The 22,642-nt window shown below is 44.1% G+C and overlaps 1 protein-coding gene across 1 annotated transcript in view; it reads right to left on the bottom strand.

The window, feature by feature from the left end:
• METAP2 (methionyl aminopeptidase 2) overlaps positions 1–22,642 on the bottom strand; it is a 169,534-nt gene that overhangs the window by 90,010 nt on the left and 56,882 nt on the right. Inside the window, exons 4-5 of the mRNA XM_086919070.1 lie at positions 19,227–19,329; positions 14,580–14,741 (exon numbers count right to left, since the gene is read on the bottom strand). Coding sequence (XP_086775196.1) covers positions 14,580–14,741; positions 19,227–19,329 — 265 coding nt within the window. The remainder of the gene's footprint in view (positions 1–14,579; positions 14,742–19,226; positions 19,330–22,642) is intronic.

Raw genomic sequence — 22,642 nt, 5'->3', positions numbered from 1 at the left:
AATTATAACACATACAGGATACATATCAACACACTGGTAAACTTTACATCAATATTGCTTTCAGTTCAACTAAACCTTTACTTCAACATGGTTGTAATGTCAAAACTGATCTGTTTTATTTACTATTCTAAACTCAGCGCTAGAAATTTGGCTGTCAAACTAATGGCTTGGTTAATGTTAAGGGAGGTTACTGACGATAGGTTATGTCATGATGTTGTACGTGCAAACACGACCTTGTGTTTTTCTGTGATCATTCTGCTTATTCATTGTGCCTGGTAGATAAACTGTTGTAACAATGAGATTTGTGGCAAGGATTAGGTGTCATATGGCTGGATGATTCTTTCAGCACCCGTGATCATGTTACTTCCTATTTAAATTAAATGAATTTAGATCTGCATTCACAGTCCTTAGGTACATCGTGTTTATGTGATTCAAAGACTCTGTTTGAGAAAAACATTTCTTCAATCTGGGGGAATCTAAATAAGCCTCCGACCCCATAAGAGAGGTATCCGTCAGAGTGTCTTATGAAACAGCCTGCTTTTATTCTATGAATATCCTATGTAATTTCTGTCATGAGTCAGCTTTAGCTTACAAAAGAATATCATCCAACAGAATAAAATAAAAGTGAATCACACACACACACACATTATATAAACACATACATATATACATACATACATAAATACATACATACATACAGGCCCTTTAGACCATTCAACCAAATAAAAGGAATGTTCTGCTTCTAGTGTTGATAACACTGTCACAATATCAAGATAACTGCGGTATACACTTCGAAAGTATTGCAGGATGAATCCAGCCTGATCTGGTAACACTAAAATAATCAATGGAAGTATTTGTACTGGAAGTATTTGTACTGTAATGTTTTAAACAAATCTCATGAATAATGTTTTCTCGATAGAGATATATCATCTGGAGACATTATTTGAATTGTTATACAGCCCCATATGTTTCCCAACACATTTGATTTGCAAAGATGGTTACCAGATCCCTGGTGTGAACAATATCAGTATTTTTACTATGTTCACTACTAGTCAGATGACAGCCCATCACATGACCATCTGGGAGGGTTTTAAATATTTTGTTTGATACCACAATGGCGTTTATGTGAGCAAGGCGACTGGGATCGCTGAAATGAGTCTTTCCACTTAAACTTATTAATTGAAAATAAAAGGATTGGAGGAGGAGCTACGACACAAACCAAGATGGCCGCATAGTCTCCTGGCTCCGCTGACCTCCGTCCGACGCTCTACTATCCTGGCACCTATCCTGATCTCCTGCCCCGGATCAGTGTGTGTGACCCGATTTGCACTCCGATGATGTGATCCTGGAGCTTCTCCGACATCGTGGAGCGGAGTAACGTCGAGGACTGATTTGAGGCCTAACCCAGCCGAGAAGCCGGGGTCTCGAGTGCTGGCCTAGCCGGGTCAGAGTTGAACAACAACGGACTGTTGAATGCGGTTGGGTCCGGTCTCTGGAACATTCGGAATTTTGGGATTGCCCTGCTACCATCTGCTGCCTGGTGTTCTATAGGAGGTGAGGTGACGAGTGCTGTGTTGCGGGGGTCCCGGACCGGGGGTCCGGCATTCATATCGCCAGTGCCCCGTGGGTTGGAATCTCAGTGCGTGCTACTGCACGCTAACAGTCTGTCCCTCATGGCTCATTCCTGCTCCGCCTAACCTTACCCCGGAGAAGGCGCCTCTCCGTGGGGAACACCATGCCTGAGGAAAAATGGAGGCTGACGGAGCAGGCTCAAAGTGGCCCGTCATTGCGGAGGGTGCTGGAGGCCCTTGTGGCACTGCAGGAGACGGTTAAAGCCCAGACCTGCAGCCTGTTGGCGGCGGATGGAATCAAAGGACTGAGACCGGATCCTGACTTGACGCCCGAGACCCGGCGGCCAGCTCGCCCTTCGATTGACGCCCCGGTGGCGTGCTTAGACCCAGCGCTGGAAGCTGTATTTGCCCCTATCGCAGTGGAGCTACCCGAAAGTACTGTGCTTGGTGACTCAATTGATCCGATGGAATCCCCGGTTTTGCAACTGTCGGAACATTTACATGCTCTCCCCACTTCGGATCCTTTTAATTGGTACTGTGAACTGTTTTGGACTGTGTCGACCCCCCTCCCTAGTCGGTCTTTTAAGATGGCGGATGGGATAAAGCCTGGCTTCGGGGACGGGGAGGGGCATCGTTGGTACCAGTCGACTAATTTGGGACCTGCCGTTCTTCTTTCATCTGTGGACCCCTGTTCTGCCAACTTCTGTGTACCTTTTGACATTTTGAGGACGGGGCTTCCTTCCTCTGACGGACTCAGCGAATTTCATCGACGGGGCCAAGGCTGAGATTGTTGTCTGGGTTGTTCATTGTGGTATTATGGTTAACGGGATTGTTTTATTGAATTAACGGAGTCCGGGGCGGGGTTGGTTACGACGGGGGCGAGAGACCGGGAGTGCGTTGAATTAAGCCCTCCTCCATTTCCCCTCTTCGGGTGGGGTTTAATTTCTTTTTTCCCTGTTCCTTCTATATTTCAGGTCTCGGTTCTTGGCAAACAGGCACGCTGCTAGGGGGGTAGGCCGTAGTCATCTGCAGGGGTGCAGGGTGGGGGCTGTGAGTTTTGTTTTTCTTTGTTTCTATGGCCTATTTTTTCTCTTCTTATCTTTCTTTATCCTTTTTTCTCTTTTTCCGGGTCAGTGTAGTGGGTTCATTGTTCAGTCCATCTCTGCTTTCACATCTGTGCCTCAACGCTCGCGATGTTTCGGGGCCAAGGGGCGGGCATGAATGTTGGCGCGAACCGTAATAGTATGCTTGTTTATCCGGGTGTCTTCTGCTTTAACGCCACTGACCTAAATGAAAACGAATTTACTGTGGACACACTGTTATTTCGCTCGCCCCCTCTTCATAACTGGAGATATTGTATGGCACCTGATCCTTCTATTTTATATTATAAAATGAAACCTTTTGTATCCGGTTTCCAATTCGATATGTCTTACAACCAGTACGCATTGTGGATGTAGCGCATATGCTCCCCGGGAGGCTGGGTCTGAAGTCTTGATCGTAGTATTGTGTTGCAATTGCTTAGCAGCCAGCCCTGGGGGTTGTAGGCCCGTGTCTGTATCTGGTTGAAAATGTCAAATAAGGTTTTCAAAAAAAATAAAAGAAAATAAAAGGTTTTCATTTCACCAGCAACAAGCATTTTCAAGAGTCTGTTTTTCTCCTAATGGTGCCTGCATAAAGCATTTGGAGGGCAACTTGAGATTATATATATATACACACATACATATATACAGGCCTTTAGGTCTAGTTCAGGCAAATGGAGACACAAAGGGCATCTATATCTCACCGGTCGACTGAGCATAAAGAATCTTAAGAATAAGGAGTTACTCTGCATCTATACAATGATGTTAGCACAATTTCACCAATGAGAGGAAAGCGGTCCTTCCACAGATTCTCTTTAGCACCTGCTTCAGAAAAGACCATTTAACCAAATAAAATGAATGTTCTGCTTCTAGTGTTGATAACACTGCCACAATATAAAGATAAATGCGGTATAGACTTCGAAAGTATTGCAGGATGAATCCAGCCTGATCTGGTAACACTAATATAATCAATGGAAGAAGCATGTTGGTGATATCCCATCACGGATTTTGGTCGGCATCAGCCAAGTAAATCCAAAGTTTCATCAAGTTTCAGCGTTAACATAACAGCTTTTCTAATAATCCAAGGTAAAGTCCCTCTTTGTAAGGCTTCCCCATCAGTCTCCAATAAATGCAGCACTAACAGTTCAATACATCAATCAACACAGCAGGCAGTGCTCCACTGGTCGGCTCTCAGAGAGCCCTGTTAGTCCAACCGAGAAGACGTTTATGATGCAGCAACAGTGGGTAACGAGTTTTGTTATTAACGGTTATGTCATAGCAGTGCGTTGCCAGATTTAGAATTAGGTGTTAACGATAGAGGCTTCCTATGGAAGCCATGCATAACAATACATTTAACATCTCCTTTAGGCCTTTCCTCTGGTTTTGAAGCAGCATGCTGTGCCTTCATACAATAACGTATATGTCATAGGAAGAGGAGACTAGTGGAGTGTAGTAGTTTGTTCTAGTATACTTAGAACAAACATAAGCACTAAATGTAGGTTACGGAAGCAGTAAGGGGCCACAAGTACATGTTGTGCTAGAGAAGTGTTCACAGAAGTCACACAGTAGAACACCTGCTCCTGTGCTTGAATAATAGAAATTCATTAAAGCAACAGTGGTCCCTTATAAGCGTGGCGATATAGTCAATAAATATAGACGAAATCGTATCTATATTGAAGTGACATGCCCAGCCGGGCAGAGGTCAAATATTTACTTTTCAAACAATGTCAGGCATCTTATACATACAATATACAAGGTGGGGCATCAGCCTGTACCCAGCTTAGCACACAATGAATAGAAAGGGAGAAAAAACAACAACGAAAGAAACAAACAAAGGGCTTTTAGGCAAGGGATTTGCGCTCTGTTATCTTGTTCTTTGCACAATTTTAAGATATAGAGCATAACATTACTTGCACCTTTACAATTATTAGGAGGGCAATAAAGTTTTTCATTTGTATAAGGTGCATACACATGTCGACGGCGTTTCGATCCGTTTAACAAATCATACGGATCATCATCAGGACATTTGATAAATGCCGAACAGGTAGAAGCCTCAGTTGCCTACGGAGAGAGAGGGAGAAGGAAAAAATAGGGAGAGTAATTAAAGCCAAACTTTTAGGACAATAGAACCTATACATCAGGGGCAGTGAGGTGAGGAGCAGCGATACGTGGTGATGAGCCATCGATGTGTCAAGGAATCATAAGAATCATGCGAGTGGTTAAGATCTGGAACAAAAGTTGGTTCTGAGGAAAACATGAGCTATGGTGCAGAGTAGAGTGAAGCCGAAATGATGTACGTGAATATAATAACGGGTGAATAGACAGATCCAGGAGATGCCAGGCACTGTGAAGAAGTGAGCATACACGGTAATGACGTTGGTGAAATAACGTGGTAGGTGGAGTGCGGGCGGGAGCAATATGAGATGCCAACATAGTAAGGTGAATAGTCGTAGTGGACGGATTACGGGCGGCGGAATCAGGAGATGCCAGGTACTGTAAAGCAGTACGCATATACGGTAAAGACACGGGTGACTTAACGTGGTGAGTGAGGCGGGCGGGGGCACTATGAGATGTCAGGCTTACCGTTTGCAAGCCGCTGGGAAACTATGCATCAAGGGTGGCTGCGAATGCAGCAGGAAGTTTCAATTGGAATAATTGAGCCTGAAAAAATAATCACAATTGGGGCGGTGTGCACATGACCGATGAAGCAGGGGCCGTGCAAGTAAACAGATGGGGGGCTTACCGAATCAAAGATCCGGGAGGGAGTGTCAGGATGCCAGTATTAAGGCGCGATCGCTCTGGATACGCGTAGGGTACAATGACCTGGGGAGTAAAAGACAATGCAGGCGGCGGTTAGATCAGTGGAGTGGTCCTCGTAGGAGCTTAAACCATGCATTCGGCGCTGGGGACTTACCAGAAGTTCGGCGTGTGCTCAGCTCAGTCGCAATTAGTGATGGATAATTCGGACGTGTGGATACGAGACTCTTTACGGAGAGAGCTCGTTCATGGTTGGTCTATTTGGGCATGTGACCGATGAGGAAAACAGGAAGTGGTAAGAGATGTCGAAAGTGGCGGCCATCTTTGGGTGTGATGATTAACATGAGCGGTAAAGCATAGCAGAGATCAACGTGGGTGAAATAAAATAATGGAGAAGGTTCAAAAGGACACAAGATGATTTAAAATTACATATTGGTCTTAGGGTTTTACGAAAAGCAATGAGGTCTCTATTCTCAGTAAAGGACTTTCCTTCGTCCCAACCACATATCCAAACGTTTTAGACTTGCAGGGCATGTCACTTCAATATAGATACGATTTAGTCTATATTTATTGGCTATATCCCCACGCTTATAAGGGACCACTGTTGCTTTAATGAATTAATTCCCAAGGTCCCTAGTTGACTTTCTTTGGGTCTAATAGAGTTAGGCATGTATACAGGGCTTTAAATAACCACACTCTATATCTGTGACTTTGCAAGCCAGAACACCTTTCTGCCCTGACTATGGAAGAGAATACTGGATAGAGTCAGTCAGGCTCAATCTAAAATCTATGACAATGCTTTGTTTTGAGTACATGGGGGTTTGGCCAGCAAGGAAAATGCCAAATCTAGTAACACCACAAGAGAACAAGCATTTGCAATGCAATAGGTCTCACATTAGGAAAGTTTGAGCTATTGGTATTGTAAATGACAATTTTTTTATTTATGTGTTGGTTTTGAAAATAGCGAAATTAATAGCTTTGTCATTTACAATGCCACTAGTTCTAACTTTTGCAAATGTCACACCAATAGCATTTGTAATGCAATATGTGTTGTATAACGTGACTTAGAATTATTGATATTACAAATAACAATGGCTTTTAATTTTTGTTTACTAATTATTACTTAAATAAAAGTTATTGTAATTTATAATGGCAATAGCTTAAACTTTTGTAAATACATTTTGTGAAGATTATGTTCAGTGTATTTTATTGTGACGAAATTCCAAGAACAGAAGTGAAATATTAACATCTTTTTGGGACATTTGTAATAAAGCTTGAAACATTGAGAAAACATAATTATGTGGCGTGTAACTATGTGGTACTGAGTGGTATTTGGAGTGTATGTTGCATGGCGTGCAGTGTAATTATGTGGCTTATAATTATGTGGCACGGAGTGGTATTTGGAGTGTATGTTGCATTGAGTGCAGTGTAATTATGTGGTGTGTAATTATATGGCACTGAGTGATATTTGGAGTGTATGTTGTATTGAGTGCAGTGTAATTATGTGGCGTGTAATTATGTGGCACTGAGTGGTATTTTGAGTGTATGTTGCGTTGAGCGCAGTGTAATTTTGTTGCATATAATTATATGGCATTGAGTGGTATGAGGAGTGTATGTTGTATTCGGTAGAGTGTAATTGTGTGGCGTGTAATTATGTGGCACTGAGTGGTATTTGGAGTGTATGTTGCATTGAGTGCAGTGTAATTATGTAGCATGTACTTAGCATGTACTTATGTGGCACTGAGTGGTATTGTGTGGTGTGTGTTGCATTAAGTAGAGTGTAAATATGTGGTGTGTAATTATGTGGCACTGAGTGGTATTTGGAGTGTATGTTGCATTGAGTGCAGTGTAATTATGTGGAGTGTAATTATGTGGCAATGAGTGGTATTTGGAGTGTATGTTGCATTGAGTGGATTGTAATTATGTGGCGTGTAACTTTGTGGCACTGAGTGGTATTTGGAGTGTATGTTGCATTGAGTGCAGTGTAATTATGTGGCGTGTAATTATGTGGCACTGAGTGGTATGTGGGATGTTGGGGAGGGGGCTGGGGGTGAGGGGGGCACCTGGTTCCCTTCCATATTGCTAGAATAATGTAGGGGCAGGGGGCTGCCTCCCTGGCCTGCTCTTCTCACTCTGGGAACTGCTGGCTGTCTTGTGTGCACAGTTACCTACAGCCCACCTTGGGGCGTAACTGGGAATGGGACATTCTCAGAAACTGCCCACAATGTGTAGGCAATACTGAAGGGGGGTGGGGGCTTAGTCTAATGTGGGATAGGATGTGGTGCTACGGCCAGAGCTGTTCACTTTGGAACTGGGAATCGGTTTCCAATCTCGGCGTCAGCTCAACAACCCTGTGATTCTGGGCAAATCACTTTATCTCCCCTTGCCTATAAAAATAATAACATCAAATGAATGTGAATGTAACGGGTGTTCTTCCGGTCCAGCTCGCGCTCCATAACGCTGCCCTGAGTCCAGCTCACTCTGCCTGTGCAGCGTCGGGTGAGATAAGCTAGTGACGTCAACAGAGTGGAACGTGCTAGCTGTAGCGCTCTATGGTCCCGGAGGCGCTGTCTGTGCGGAGACAGTGCCTGTTCCAGGCTGGGGTTTGCAGCGCTAAACTTCAAAGCTTTGGGTCTTTTATGGCCGGAGGTAGCGCCCCAGGGGGGAGCACTGGCCTGTTCAATGGATCAAAGGCTCTTTGGTGAGGTGTGAGATTGGAGAGGGGGCCGATGGTTTTCTGGGGGACGAGGTGTCACTGTAAGGCCTGGTAGCTGCTGGAAAAACAGCAAAGCTGGGGGATGGGGATGGCAAGAAACATCGGCTCTGCCTATGGGGGCCTCGTGACATCGGCTGGGTGACTCACCCACCGCGGTGTTCCTTTCTTGCTTTAAAGCGTTCGATTTTTCTTGTGTGTTTTTTCTGCACTTTTATTTAGCGCGAACTCTATCGGAAGGTATTGCAGCGCTTTAAATGAACACTAGTTACATCACAGAAGGTCACTTTTTTAAACAAGAAAAACAAGCATTTTCGGAAATTATGTAGAATATTCCATTTTGGGAGTGCTACATTCGGGGCCAGAGCTGAATTTTAATCAGGGGGGACTGCAGTGATGGACTGCAGTGTGTCTGCTGTTATACCGACGACATAAATCACGGCGAGCCCGACTGCGCCCGCAGGCACCGGCTCCCGACTGTCAGGGCGGTCGGGAGGCAGCGGGAAAGGTAGGAGGTGCCAGGGAGAGGGGGCTGGACACAGACAGGAACGGAGGAACCACGGAAGCAAGAAAGAGGGGAAAACAAGGGAGGAGAGGAGGAAGAAAATAAGATGAGAAGAAAGTAAGAGGCGACGAGAGAAGAGAGGGATAAAAGGAGGAGGGGGTTATGAGTGAGGAGGACAGAAGTGGATTGACAAAATAAAGACTAAGGAAATAAAGCGCGAAAGCTAGAGAAGAGAAAGGAAGCAGTAGAGGCAGGCATTCAGGGTGGAAGGAATAGAGGGGAAAGGTCGACAGGGTAGAAAGAAGAGAATGGAAGGAATAAAGACAGGAAGCTGCACATGGGGGACACAAGAAATAATGAGCAGAAGGAGAGACTGAGAAAGGCAGAAGCACAGAGAGAAAGAACGACTGAAGAGGATGGAGCAATGTTGAAAAGAGTCACACAAAGCCGAAAGTCCGAAAAAGAGGCGAAAAAGAAAAGGCGGGCGAAACTACACGGAAGGGGAGAGACGCGTGGGCGGAGTGGAGCCTGTAGGAACGCGCGGTGGAGATCAAAGAAAAGGCGAGCGACCATATGGAGAGTGAGGGGGTGTGCAGCCTAGTGAGCTGAATGCGTGTGGCAGCAGAGGAGGAGCACGGGGCTCCCGCAAGAAGTGTCTGGTAGCAAATGGAAACTGTTGAGAATGCGCGTGGTTGTGGCAGCTGTTGACAATGCGTGTGATTGTGCTGACATGAACTGTACGAGATCCGCAGTTGGGTAGACTTTTCGGAAGCCTTGCTATTAATCTTTTTTTTTTTTTTGAACGATCATATAAAAATATCCATTCATATCAATGTAAGAGGGGATATGCAGCGACTGGGGAGGAATAGACCGCAACATTCAATCTGTACTTATTGAAAGGTCTTCCCATACACGGTTACCTATTTAAAGATCCTTAACCCACTCACAAATTGCAATTTCTGGCATTAGCAGGCTTAATAAGGTACGTAGACCCTAAGCGGCAGACACATTGCTCCATGATAGGGTAACTTGCTATGAAGCAGAATTGATAAAATTAAGCCATCAATGTTTTATATGCTAAAACAAATTAGCTACGTTGTCTGCATCAACATTAGTTGGGAGGCCACAGAACAGTTTAAGAACAATAGGCCCCACAGGTTTTTTTGTGTGACCACACTGCATAGTAAGATAAGACCCCTGTTATGACCTATTTTAAGGCACTGTGGGAGGAAGCGGTCCTTATATATCCTCCAATTATACTTCAAAACGCATCCAGATGATGTGAAAAGCATTTTAATGTGAAGAGCTGTGAATAGTAAAAAAAAAGTATAACTATACGAGTTAACGGATGCCCAACGCTTCAGCAATTTAATTAGCAGGCTGTTATCCAAAAATAAATCCACTGGATGCTTCATAGTTCAATAACAGCACAGATACCAATGCTCAGAAAGCCAAATTATATTTACTAATCGGGGCACTTACTACAAGCCAGTTAGGCATTCTTATATGAGAGAGCCAAGATTGAAACTGAGATAATCTATTAAGGGTTCCGACAAACCAAGGTTGGACTGGTAAACCCAGTGTGAAGATTAAGACGAAAATATTGTCTTAGCACTTGAGTTTCAAAATGGTGGCACAGCCTTTTGTTTTGCAGGAGTACAGACATTGGAAGCAAACATGTTGTGCCTTTCCAATTCAAAGTGCGTTCAGTTATTGATTTTTTCCAAGCGGAGGACAATATTTGCAGTGTGGGGTATCTGCCATCAATGTTTGAATATTAGCGGTCGGGGGCTAACCTGACAATGACATGGTCATGTCTATTTCAGACAACAGTATCCATGGCTTGCCTAAAGTATGCTATATTTGGAATTAGAAGGGTTAACCAGATGAAAATACTAGGGAGGGACCCGTGTGGTTATAAAGGCTTGTTACAAAATAGCTGAATGCTTAAAAAAAAGTTTCCTTGCAAACTTGCACGTTGTTTTTTTCCTTTTTATTGGTACTTTAAAATTGTAAACACGTGTTTTCTTTGTAGTCAATTAGAGAGCAGACCCAAGCAGTCAGGGTTTCACTGTTGGGCCAAGCAGGGAGTTTTCTGTGACACACTGACCCTGGGGTTGCTTGCAACCATTTAATCTCCAGTCTGACGCATAGCTCGGAATGTTTCCTCAAACGTCTGCCCTTGGGTAATTGGGATGACGAAAATGGCTACAGTGAATACGTTGGCAGATACCTCGAGTACTGACTCTTTGGAGAAAAAGAAATAGCTAGTTAACAACTTGGATGGCCTCGCTTTGGAATTTGCAACCGGAGACATGACAGACGTTTTTTTAATCTCTTTCGTAAGAATGTTCACTTAAGATCGGAACCTCTTGATATTTGTTTTATGAGTTACTGTTTCCTCCACTGACATTTTTGAACAAGACTTGGCAAAAACTAAGAGGTCTTGCTGAGTGGTAGCTACTGCTTTGCCAATATGTTGTTAGGCAGCATGGCTACTGTGCAGCATAATAAAAAGTTATATAGAAAAACAAATTGCTGTGGTGCGAGAACAAGAAGCTAAAAAAAAAAGTTAAAAGTTGTGCACTGTTGAATAATGGTGCACGGAGAGGCGCACTGTTGTGTGCACAGTGATATCCTGCTATATCCCATATCTGTGCTGAATCTGTCCCTGCTAGTGCTGAGTGTGCCCCGTTGAGAGTTGACTAACCCATGATCAGGGGGTGGGGAGCGCCCCACCGCAAAAAGGAGGCCGTGGGGGCAAAAGCTGGCATCGTTGGGGAAACGAGAGTTGGCTTTGAGGGGGCGGGGGTCGTCAGGGTCCCGGTGAGTGGGGAGAGCCGGGAACAGCTGGGAAGTGCTGCAGCTCTATATAACAAGTTCTATCATCGTGAACAGCAGGAGAAGGTGATTGCTGGATAGGAGAAGAACAAGCTGCTGTGGGGGTTCGGAAAAGAAATAAATTGCTTTGCAAATGTGAAAAATGAAAATAAAAGCGCTTAAAGTGAATGCTAGCCGAGGATGGCTTCTGCTTATTGTAACATTTATTAACAAAACGAAAAAGCACAAAGAGCAGCTAAAGCATAGAGAGCAGCTGCAGGATGGGAGGGGGGGGGGGGGGGGAGACATGGGAAGCTGTGACTGGAGTTAAATGTATATTTTAGTGAGCACATTAATTCAAACAAATGCCCGATTTGTCTGCGAGAGCGGGCTAACGTGGAAGCAGTGACTGGGTCGAATGTCTATTTTAGTGAAGGCGGGCAAAAAGGCACGAATGGGAGGGGTGCGGGTGGGCCGAGAAGTCAGGGACTGCAGGATGGGAGGGGGAGGGGGGGGGGGGGGGAGACACGGGAAGCCGTGGCTGGAGTTAAATGTATATTTTAGTGAGGGCAGGCAAAAAGGCACGAACGGGAGGGGTGCGGGGAGCCGAGAATTCAGGGACTGTAGGATGGGGGGAGGGGGGAGCCATGACTGGAGTTGAATGTATATTTTAGTGAGCACATTAATTTAAACAAAAGCCCGATTTGTCTGTGAGAGCGGGCTAACGTAGAAGCAGTGACTGGGATTGAATGTCTATTTTAGTGAGCTCAATAAACAAGCTCTCGGCATTGCTGTGGCGGTGGCGGGAGCGCATTCCTTTGAAGTCTGATGGTGGGGGGAGCGGCAGTCTTTGAAGTCTGATGCAAGGCACAGACAAATAGTGGTTTGTGACGTGGCTGGTTTGTGCACGCGCATTAATCACATGAACTGTGTCTAATCCGCCGTTTTGGCAGACTTTTCGGACCGCTTACTAGAAATCTCGACAAACAAACTTTGCTAAAGCAATGCTTTAGGTTGAGACCTAAGCAACTATTTATTACATAGTCTCAAAAGTAAATCATTCTTTAAACAATAATAAAAACACTGTTAACCGACACTCAAACAGATTTGCTTATCTGTGACCCTATTACACTCAGTGTCCCAGGGGTGCAAAAGCAATATGTGCACCTGCTTTCAGTGCTCCCGGGGCACTTTGGTTTAACTAAAGGGTCTGTAGACGCCTGTGCATTCCCTTCTGTGATGACCCCATGCAAACTAGGAAAGCTTTTCCTCTGCACTTCTTATGTATTACCAATGCGGGTGCAAAGTAGCTCCTGCACTGATGGCATAAAAAGGGGTTGCACTGAACATGCACCAGAGAGAGGAAGTGCACTTACTGCAGTTCTTTGCCCTTCCCCCTTTGAGCTTCGTTTATCAAGTAGGAAAGAGGGCCCTATGGACACCTTCAGGCAGTCACTCACTGCACAAGCCTGCAGGAGGGATTTTCGTCCCCCTTTGAAAGGTGGGCCCACAATGGCACCTGCAAAGTGAAAGCCCCTTTCACTTATGCGCTGCTCAGAGTGGAGGCTTGAGATTGCAGCGGTCCTGGGAGAGCTCGCTAACTACAATAAGGCACAGCGACCACGTCAGCACTATGTACACCAATTAAAGGGGCAGTGCAGACCGATGCGGTGCATCCAATATATATTACAGGCCCTGCTGCTCATGCAAAACTGCCAGATAAACGAACTACACTTGCTATTTAACCCCTTCCATGCTGGTGACGAACCCCAGCCGTCATGCACTACGGTGCTCGTGTGCTGATGACGGCTGGGGTTCGTCATGGCCCGCCCGTGTTCGTCCGGCGGCCGCACACGGGAAAAATCGCGGCCGCACGGAAGGGGTTAAGGCAAAGCCTATTAGGTTTAGCAGCAAACAATAAACAAACATTAGCAAAATATATAATTTATATTGCTGAAACCGATGTGCCGCAATGAGAAACTCACTTCATACACAATATTGCTAGAAAACAGTACATGATAATATTGATGCATTGTTTGATTTCAGGCTTAAAAGAAATAAAAATGTGCAATGAGCTATTTATAAGCCCCACCTTTCTGTTTAGGATGCTTTGTAGAGGTCAACTAATGACCACCGAGGAGTGTGCCTTTAATCGTTCTATCTTAGGGAACGTGATGAGGCTAGAGAATGGTGGTAAGGTGGGATGGCTAAGTTATGTACTGACGTTTCTTTCAAATATAGGCCACCGGGAATATTATGAGGATCCCGCAAGTATGAGCAATGTTCCTAGAAAAATTCTCAAAGGTATATGCATGAGGTATTTGGGCGACCTCCGAACCAACACAGAAATGTAAAAAAAAAAAATAGTGGCCGCGCATCAATTAATAATGACCTCGGACCATATGCAACCATATATCAGATTAAGAATGAGTGTCTTTGAAAGGTTTTTAGCAACACGTTTTAGGTTAAATTTGTTATTTAGATCCCTTAGTTTCCCCAATATGAATACTTGGTCCAAAGAACTTAAATGCCCGTGTGACGATTTGTCTGAGCAGTCAGGCATCCATATTCTTTTCTTCTGTAGATTTTACACAATCCCTAGGAGAAGATGGATTGTGCCTTTATTGAAGATTATGGAATGTAATCAGTGTCGCCCTGCTTTCTTAGTAATCCAACGATTAGACAATATATTAACCGTTGCATCCCTCTCTGTGTATTTTAAATCTGTTTCTAGATCTCGAAAATCGATCACCTAATGAAATAAGATGAGCATATTTTATTCTTTGTTTTAATTTATTGTGTTTTTATGTATATTTGAAATGTAATGATTTATCTGTACTTTTATGGTTGTTTTTATCTGATAACCGAATAAAGTTTAATGAATGAATGAATGAATGACTGCCTTTGTTTAGGAAGATTCCACATGTCTTCCAAGAGGAAGAAGGAACTTTCCACTGGAAAAACCTGGGAAAACCTCTTGGGCAGCAAAGGAGCTTAAGATGAATAGTGGATAGAATATTGTCTAGATGAGGAGGACCCATGGGGTGGCACATATAACGAAGCCAGTTACAAGCCTTCAAAAAGTAACATATGTTGATCGCCTATTAATGGAATTCAGTTCATGAACACCGTACCATATGTCTATCATGGTCATTCCAGGCTTGATCCAGCTCATGACGTATTTCCGCACTTGTCTGTGTGCCTCAGCAGCTTGTCTGAAGTCCGCCCAGGTCTCTTCACTGGCTTGATCCAATGCTTTCTTTTCGTCATTTGTTGCCCTCCAGGCTGCAGAGCGTCTGATAATCCCCCACCCAAAAAAAACACAGGCACAGTTAAATAAAACAGAATCCTTCCAAAAAACACATTACAATCTTATCTAAGTACTAGAAATAGGGGATGAGTAACTAAACTCACATGACAGAATGACAGTGTACAAAAGAACCAAGTACATCATTACTGTATTCAAGGTAAAATGCAGATGGTAATATTCTTCACACATTAAGCCATTTTCTTGCCTGACATTCCTGCACCCGAAAGTGCTAAATTCACGTCAGGAAGCGAGCATGGATGAACAGCACGTATAACACAAAACTCAAATATACAAAAGGAAATAATAAGCTTTAAGGACTTTGTAGAAATAAAGATCTGCGATATGAATGTGAAGCTTTATGGAACAACAAGAGCAAATGAGGCAGTGGATGTCTAAAGATTAATGCACAGCACTTGGAAGATCGAATTGCCTGTAGATACTGCTGAGAGCCTGGGGCTAACAAGGGGTCAAAATATTAGAAGAAGAGTTCACTAAGTGAGGAAGGACCGTTTCAAAAGTGCACAACCATGAATAGGTATAGGCAGCTGGTTCCATATATTGAGGACCAAACTGGAAAACGCTGTCCTATAAACAAATGTCTAACAAAAACAAAAAATATTTCTCTAGACACCCTGAACTCCTTGATCAATGCTTATGAATTCCTCAAACCTAATGTGAAAAAATTATCTTTCCCAAGAGGAAGGTTTTAACTCCCTATCTCATTTATCTTTGATACTTGCATTTCTAAAACCAGAAAGAGAATCAAAACCAAAAGTGTCCTCACTTTGCCTTCACACAGAAAGGCAAAACTTGCAATCCCTACAATGCTCATAGAAGAAGCCATCTTACATAAGATCTTAAACAAAGCAAAAAGGTCCGAAACTTAAACCTTAAATAAAGAAGATACTTTCCAGAGATGAAAAAGCACCAAAAAGTTGAACTGATATATTATGCAGTGTAGTAAAAGCTTAAAACTATAGAGGCATACACAATAATCACCGAACTCCATGACACTTGCTGTAATGAGCTGGCCAAATTCTTAGACAAGATACACTAAATACGTAGCAATTGCCAATAGCTCAGATACTCCAACAACCCGATATAAACCTAAATATATATATATTCACTTAAAAAAACCATAGGTTTCAGGCCTTATATAGTTAGGAATTAGCATTTAAAATACCATTGAAATTGCTCCTATATAGTTAGTTGTACTAACAATATTTCGCGCACCCGCAATCCACTGCTGATGATGTCACATACATCGTTCATGACATGGTCAGTGACATCACTGATGACATCTCAAATGACACTGATGATTTCCTATGGTAACTAGGTCCTAACTATATATACCTACTGGCGACCGCCAGTAGGTAATATATTGGCAGCTGAACATCATTTACCACTTTCTAAAAAAAAAAAAAAAAAAAACATGGATGAAATCAAGCCTTCTTCAACTGGGCCAGACCGCCACCACTCCCTATTTACCTATAGCTAATCTCCTCCTTATCCATCTATGGAAAACATAAGTACCTGCCTTGAACAAGGCATTGCTCTCATCTTCTCTAGGAAGTGACTAATAATTAGGATGAAAAAAAAAACATATCTGATCCGGACCATGATTGGCCTGCCTTAGGTTGGAAAAATACTGCAAAATTATGTAGAACACCAGCGTAACCAATGCTCTCAGGAGAACAATGTCTTTATACAGGTACTAATCAGGCCCTTGTTTAATGGAAAGTCAAACTGCTGCACTCTGAATCCAAAGTTATTTAACACATACATGACCCCATTGGTGGATCCTGTCAAATGCCCAGGAATTCATCCTCCTCTCATATGCAGACAACTCACAAATTACGATCTTAATTTCCAATAACATCCCAGAGACACAATCCAACGTCCGATTTTGCATGGAGGATATTGCCTCTTGGATGTCGTCTAATTGTTCAAAACTCAAGGTTACAAGATGTGGTGGTCATGGTTGCTAAAACTGGATACAAACTTAGGTTTCAGGTTGAACCAAGACCTGCCCATGACAGAAATAATTAGCCACGTTGCAGCTGTCTGCATAGCCATACTGAAAATGCTGAATACACGTTTTGATTGGCATACACTACATGCTAGCACATCTGTGGTATAAGTCCTGATTACCTCATTGCTAGTCTACAGCAATGACCTCTATTTAGGCATACCCTAATATTTGATACACTGCCTGTAGGCCGTACAAAAAGCTGCAACCCAACGGATTCTTAATCTTCCAGCTCAGACTTTCATTTCTGCTCATCTCACTAATCCTCTCTCGCTACGTATTTAGAAGCACACCTTATTTTAAATTCTTTTGCTTTGACCACAAAGCTTTATTCAAGACTGTCCATTCTTACCTTAGCATTAAGCTGCGCTCTCCGAAACATTACTTACACTCTGCTTATCTTTTCCAAGCAACCATCCCGTATTACCAGTGTCAGGTTAGGGGTCTGCCTTCTTACTTAGCTGCTACTCACTGGAATTAATTTCCTGTCTCTCTTTACCAAGTATTGGAATTCACACTCTTCAAGAAAGCGCTCTAAACCTTTTTTTTGTTTTATCAAATATTAGCCATCTAGTACTTCCATTCAAATATTGCCTTGGCAGCACCCAGGTACACCCAGTGGGTAACAGTTGCACTTTAAAAACTAAGTAATATAACACTCGACATCATAGATGACTCCTGACAAAATACTAGAACAGAATTAAACCTGCCTGATAATCAAACTTGACCTCTCAGCCAGGTTTCCTACAGTTGACTGTGACCTACCAACACCACCTTCTCCTTGCCTTTTGGTATTGGTGGGAAAATACTTTAGTGGATCATACATCTGTTATCGATGCCATCATTCTTGCTTCACTCTGACAACATCGTTTGGGGTCCTCTCAAAGATCATTAGCCCTCCATCCCAATTAACTTATACTATGAACCTCTTGGGGAATTCTTACAAGCTGCTACGCAAATGTATACAGGAATTATTAGCACCTCAACCTAATACATCAAAAAATACCTCTGCAGAATTCAAAGCTGGATGTCCAGACAAAACCTGGAAGTGAATCAAAACCGAAATCCTGATATTCAGCTTGGGCTATAAATGCAATACAGCAAAAAACGTGCTTAAACTCTAAAAAAGAAAGCCTCTCCTTAGAGGTCATATAATATATCAACTCTTTAAGATTCATACCGAGTAACAAATAAGACTAGATGCCCACATAAGCTCTTTGGGGGAAAAGGCCCCATTGAGTCCATGAGGATTCTTATTCCCAAGGAATGAGATTTCAAACAGGTCATCAAAGCACTGGCAATTTCAAGGCTACAATAGGAGATCTCCATTATCACAGACCGTCTTGACATCCGGACAGTCCCCTTGTTGCTCCTGTAAGATCACTGATGCAATGCATTTTGAATGTTCCACACCAAAACACATTAAACTCAAATGGTCTCCATTCCAAGCACACCGCACATTTAAGTACGCCTGCACTTTAAATACGTTAAAAATCAACATCCCCTTACTTGAAAAAAAAATTCGCTCTCTTAGGTTGACAATGCATCTTCCGTGCCACAAGATCTCTATCTTGAAACGATTTAGTTCAACAAAACAGTCACACTAATCTAATCCTTCTCAGGATATGCTCCAAAGAGCAGGAATTTGATCACCTTAAGTATCTGATGACCAATCTTTCGCTGCTCTCAAAAACACTCTAAAATACCACCTTTTTAAACTAGTAACCGCATCTTATTCATGCTATCGCTACATGATTCGGTATAAGCTGTGTAACCAAATTCCACACGTAACATTGATAAACCCATATACTTGGATATCTAACCCCTGCTTTACACTTTACTTTCTTCCAACAGCTGCCAATTTTAACCCACTTATACGACGAAATGTTATATCCATGTTAGATCTAGCCTGCAACTAAAATATTGCCAAAATGTCTAATACCTGCAACTTATTTTTCCTTTTTTCCGTCCCTTGTATAATGTGCACCTCAAAGTATCATGTTCATACACTATTTTGTAAAGTGCTTTACCATTATTCGATTATATCAGCGTTTTGAAAAAATCTAAATAAATAAGAGAAATATATTCGCAGACAACGAATATCCTAAGGACTGCCAGTAGTATATCAGTAATCTTGAAAGCCTGCTTCAAGGTGACAAAAAGTGGAGGCAGACTATGGTTTTCAAACATTTGGTAAACACAAGAGGAGGAACAGATTTTTACGAAATTAATAGAAATAGGTGCTGGTAGCGAAAGGATGGGATACAAAAAGACATCACATTGTGCTCGCATGCAGAAGGAGTGAATTGGCTAACTATACAAACTCTGTGACCTCGATTATAAAAAGTTATTAAATGTCATTTCCCCAACCTGCCTCATCTGATTTTCCTACCTGCATGAGAGTTATTTACTATATTTTCTGTCACAAAATTAACACTTTACCCGTCTTGTGTTGCTGGATACTCGCATTCCTGTCCTCTTGGAAATATGCCACTGGGATACAGATCGCAAATAGGTACAGATGGGGGATCAGTCTGATTTTTTGCTGTGGAGTAGAAAATAAGGAATTAACCAATTATAGGAATAGTTACTAAAGTATCTAATAAATGTATGAAACCAAACATTTGCCTCGCTGAGCCAAAGACCCAGCTAAAAAAAAATTCTTTCAAGAGCAAAAAAGACAACAAAGCACTTCTAAGCCAAGCTACAACTAAACTGGTTCCAGCTAAATTGAGCTCTTACTACCATTTCCAACTATACTGGCCACACAAGGTAACCAAAAAAATAAGACTTTAATTACATGGACAATTGATCAAATGCAGTATTTTGTTAAAACCAAATATTTTTTAGATTTTCAATTAAAACAAGTAACCTAAATATTCCTCCTGCAATGAGAACTATGCTTCTACAGATCACATCCCTACCCATCCCACCTTCCAAGTTAAATACAGTTGCCACTACAAGTATTTATTGTAAGAAAGTGGCCCTGTATATACTGGACCAAAGTAAGGTACAGTGTGCACAGAGTCCACAGTCCCCAGAGGTATGGCAGAGGCTAAAGTTAGATATAACCTTACTCTCTAAAGTGGTAGCTTTGTTGAGCAGAAACGCAGTATCAGAGGACAGTGTAAAGCATTTGTTGTACACACAGTCAGCAAATGGTCTCAAACACTTAAGAACTGAACTCTAGGCCAATTGTACATACAAATATAGTTACTTTATTTTAGAACCACAGTAGGTATCAAATACTTTCTCAGAATGAGATGTTGCACTTAAATACTTTCAAATAGAAATAGACTTTTAAATGCAAGAGATACAGTTGTTGCAATATGCAACACAAGTTAAACACAATCAATCAATCAATCATTGCATTTATATAGAGCACTACTTACCCAGAGGGTCTCAAGGAGTTGGGGGGGGCGGGGGGGGGGTGGGGGGGGGGGAGGGGGGAAGGGGGGGTAAGCTAATGCTCGTACAACCAGGTCTTGAGTTGCTTCCTGAAGGCGAGGTGGTCCTGGGTCAGGCGGAGGTGGGTGGGGAGGGAGTTCCATGTCTTGGCGGCAAGGTAGGAGAAGGACCGTCCCCCTGTGGTGGCTCTACGGATGCGGGGGGACAGCGGCGAGGGCGTGGCTGGTCGATCGAAGCTGGCGTTTGGGAGCGTAAAAGTTGAGGCGGCTGTTGAGGTATCCTGGGCCTTGGCTGTGTAGGGCTTTGTGTGCGTGGGTGAGGAGACGGAAGGTGATTCTCTTGTTGACCGGGAGCCAATGCAGATCCCTCAGGTGTCCGGAGATGTGGCTGCGACGGGGGATGTCCAGGATGAGTCGTGCTGAGGCGTTCTGGATCCGCTGGAGTCTCTTCTGGAGTTTGGCGGTGGTTCCGGCGTAGAGGGTGTTGCCGTAGTCCAGACGGCTGGTGACGAGGGCCTGGGTGACCGTCTTCCTGGTCTCGGTGGGGATCCACCGAAAGATCTTACGTAGCATGCGCAGGATGTTGAAGCACGACGAGGAGACCGCGTTGACTTGTCTGGTCATGGAGAGGGAGGAGTCCAGGATGAAGCCCAGGTTGCGTGCGTGGTCTGTTGGTTTGGGTGCGCTGCCTAGGGTGGGGGGCCACCAGGAGTCGTCCCAAGCGGCGGGTGAGGATCCCAGGATGAGGACTTCTGTCTTATCTGAGTTCAGTTTCAGGCGGCTGTTCTTCATCCATTCGGCTACCTCTTTCATCCCTTCGTGAAGGTTGGCTCTGGCGGTGGCGGGGTCGTTGGTAAGGGAGAGGATCAGCTGGGTGTCGTCGGCGTAGGAGATGATGTTGAGGTGGTGCTGGCGTGCGATGTCTGCGAGGGGGCTCATGTAGATGTTGAAGAGGGTTGGACTGAGCGAGGAGCCTTGAGGGACGCCGCAGATGACTTCGGTGGCTTCAGATCTGAACGGAGGGAGGCGGACCCTCTGTGTCCTTCCGGCGAGGAAGGAGATGATCCACTCCAGTGCCTTCTCCTGGATTCCGACGTTGCTGAGGCGTTGTACTAGGGTACGATGGCAGACAGTGTCGAAGGCCGCGGAGAGGTCGAGGAGGATGAGGGCCGCTGTTTCTCCATAGAACATTGAGCTCAATGGGAAGTTAAGTAAATGCAATAAAACCCCTTTACGAATGTTTTTCCTGCTCAGGGCTGGAGCCTGGATTCAGCCCTGGAGCATTTCCTGTAAACAGTTGAAAGAAATCGTTTTTGTTACTCAGGCGATTTTTAAGGAATATTTCCAAGTTTGGAAAATCGACACTTAGAAGAAATTCCAAGTGAGACCAGCCAATGTTACCCAATGGAGAAAATCAAGTTATCGGTCTTTGGGTAAGTATTCGGCTGGCAGAGTTAAGGTTCTGGAGGTAGACTCAAGGGTCTCCCAGGGTCAAGTAAGTACAGTTGTCACACCTTTAGTGGCACAGGGGCAGCCGGTGCAGAGTGAGTAGTCCCAATATTATCCTATGGAGGATGGGGGCCTTCGGTTGGTGGCTGCTAGCAGGCAGGCCATGCGGCTGTGGGAGCTGAGCTCCTGGTCACTTACACAGGGCAAGAGGGGAAGTAGAGTAGGATAGATGCTGCACTCCCAGTGGCACTCGGGTGGCTGGGTGCAGCGTGCTTTTGGGCCTTCAGGCGCCTAATGTATTTAAATGGGAAAGCTGGATGTTGAACAAAGGCGGCAGGCTCGGGGACGGAGATTCTTCAGGTGCGACCACCACTTCGAGAGGTAAGTTGGGAAGCTGTAGGTTAGGTAGCCACCCAGGAGTTGGGGACAGGGAGCAGTGGGGCGCCGGGTTCAGGGGTGTCGGGAAATCTTGCCCTCAGCTGCTCGCGGTTGGAGGGGTCCCTTGTTGTGAGGCTGCAGGCGTCGTCAGGAGCGTCGAGAAGGGTCCTTGGGCACTTGATTCGTGGTCACAATCGCCGGGGGACATCCTTGTGGTCTTTGTTCACTCAGACACAGGCCGGCTCGGCGGGTGCAGAGTGTGCTGGATTCGCAGTTCCTGGCTGGCACCAGGGGTTGTTGCTGTTTGAGTAGAACCACTGCTCATGGGTGTCCCAGTCTTTGAATGAGCAAGGCAGTCAGGTCCTCCGGGGGTTTTCGAGGTTTCTTGACCTCTGGAGACACCAGGGTTTCGCAGATTAAAGGATCAACAGGCCTGTAGGGTTGGAGCCAAATCAGTTGGTGTTGTCCTCTTGTTAGCAGCTGCCCGGCAGGTCTTCTTGTTCTTCTTATTTCAAAATGGGAATCTTAGAAAGGAAGGTTCAGGGTGCCCCTAAATACAAAATGTAGGGGTGTTAAAGGTAGGGCAAAGGCAGGGACCAATCGGGTGTCCTGGGGTGAGTACAC

Source organism: Lissotriton vulgaris, chromosome 1_1, assembly GCF_964263255.1.
Source record: "Lissotriton vulgaris chromosome 1_1, aLisVul1.2, whole genome shotgun sequence".
Classification (NCBI taxonomy): domain Eukaryota; kingdom Metazoa; phylum Chordata; class Amphibia; order Caudata; family Salamandridae; genus Lissotriton; species Lissotriton vulgaris.
Note: the sequence above shows the minus strand (reverse complement) of the source record. Positions and strands in the feature narration are given on the sequence as shown.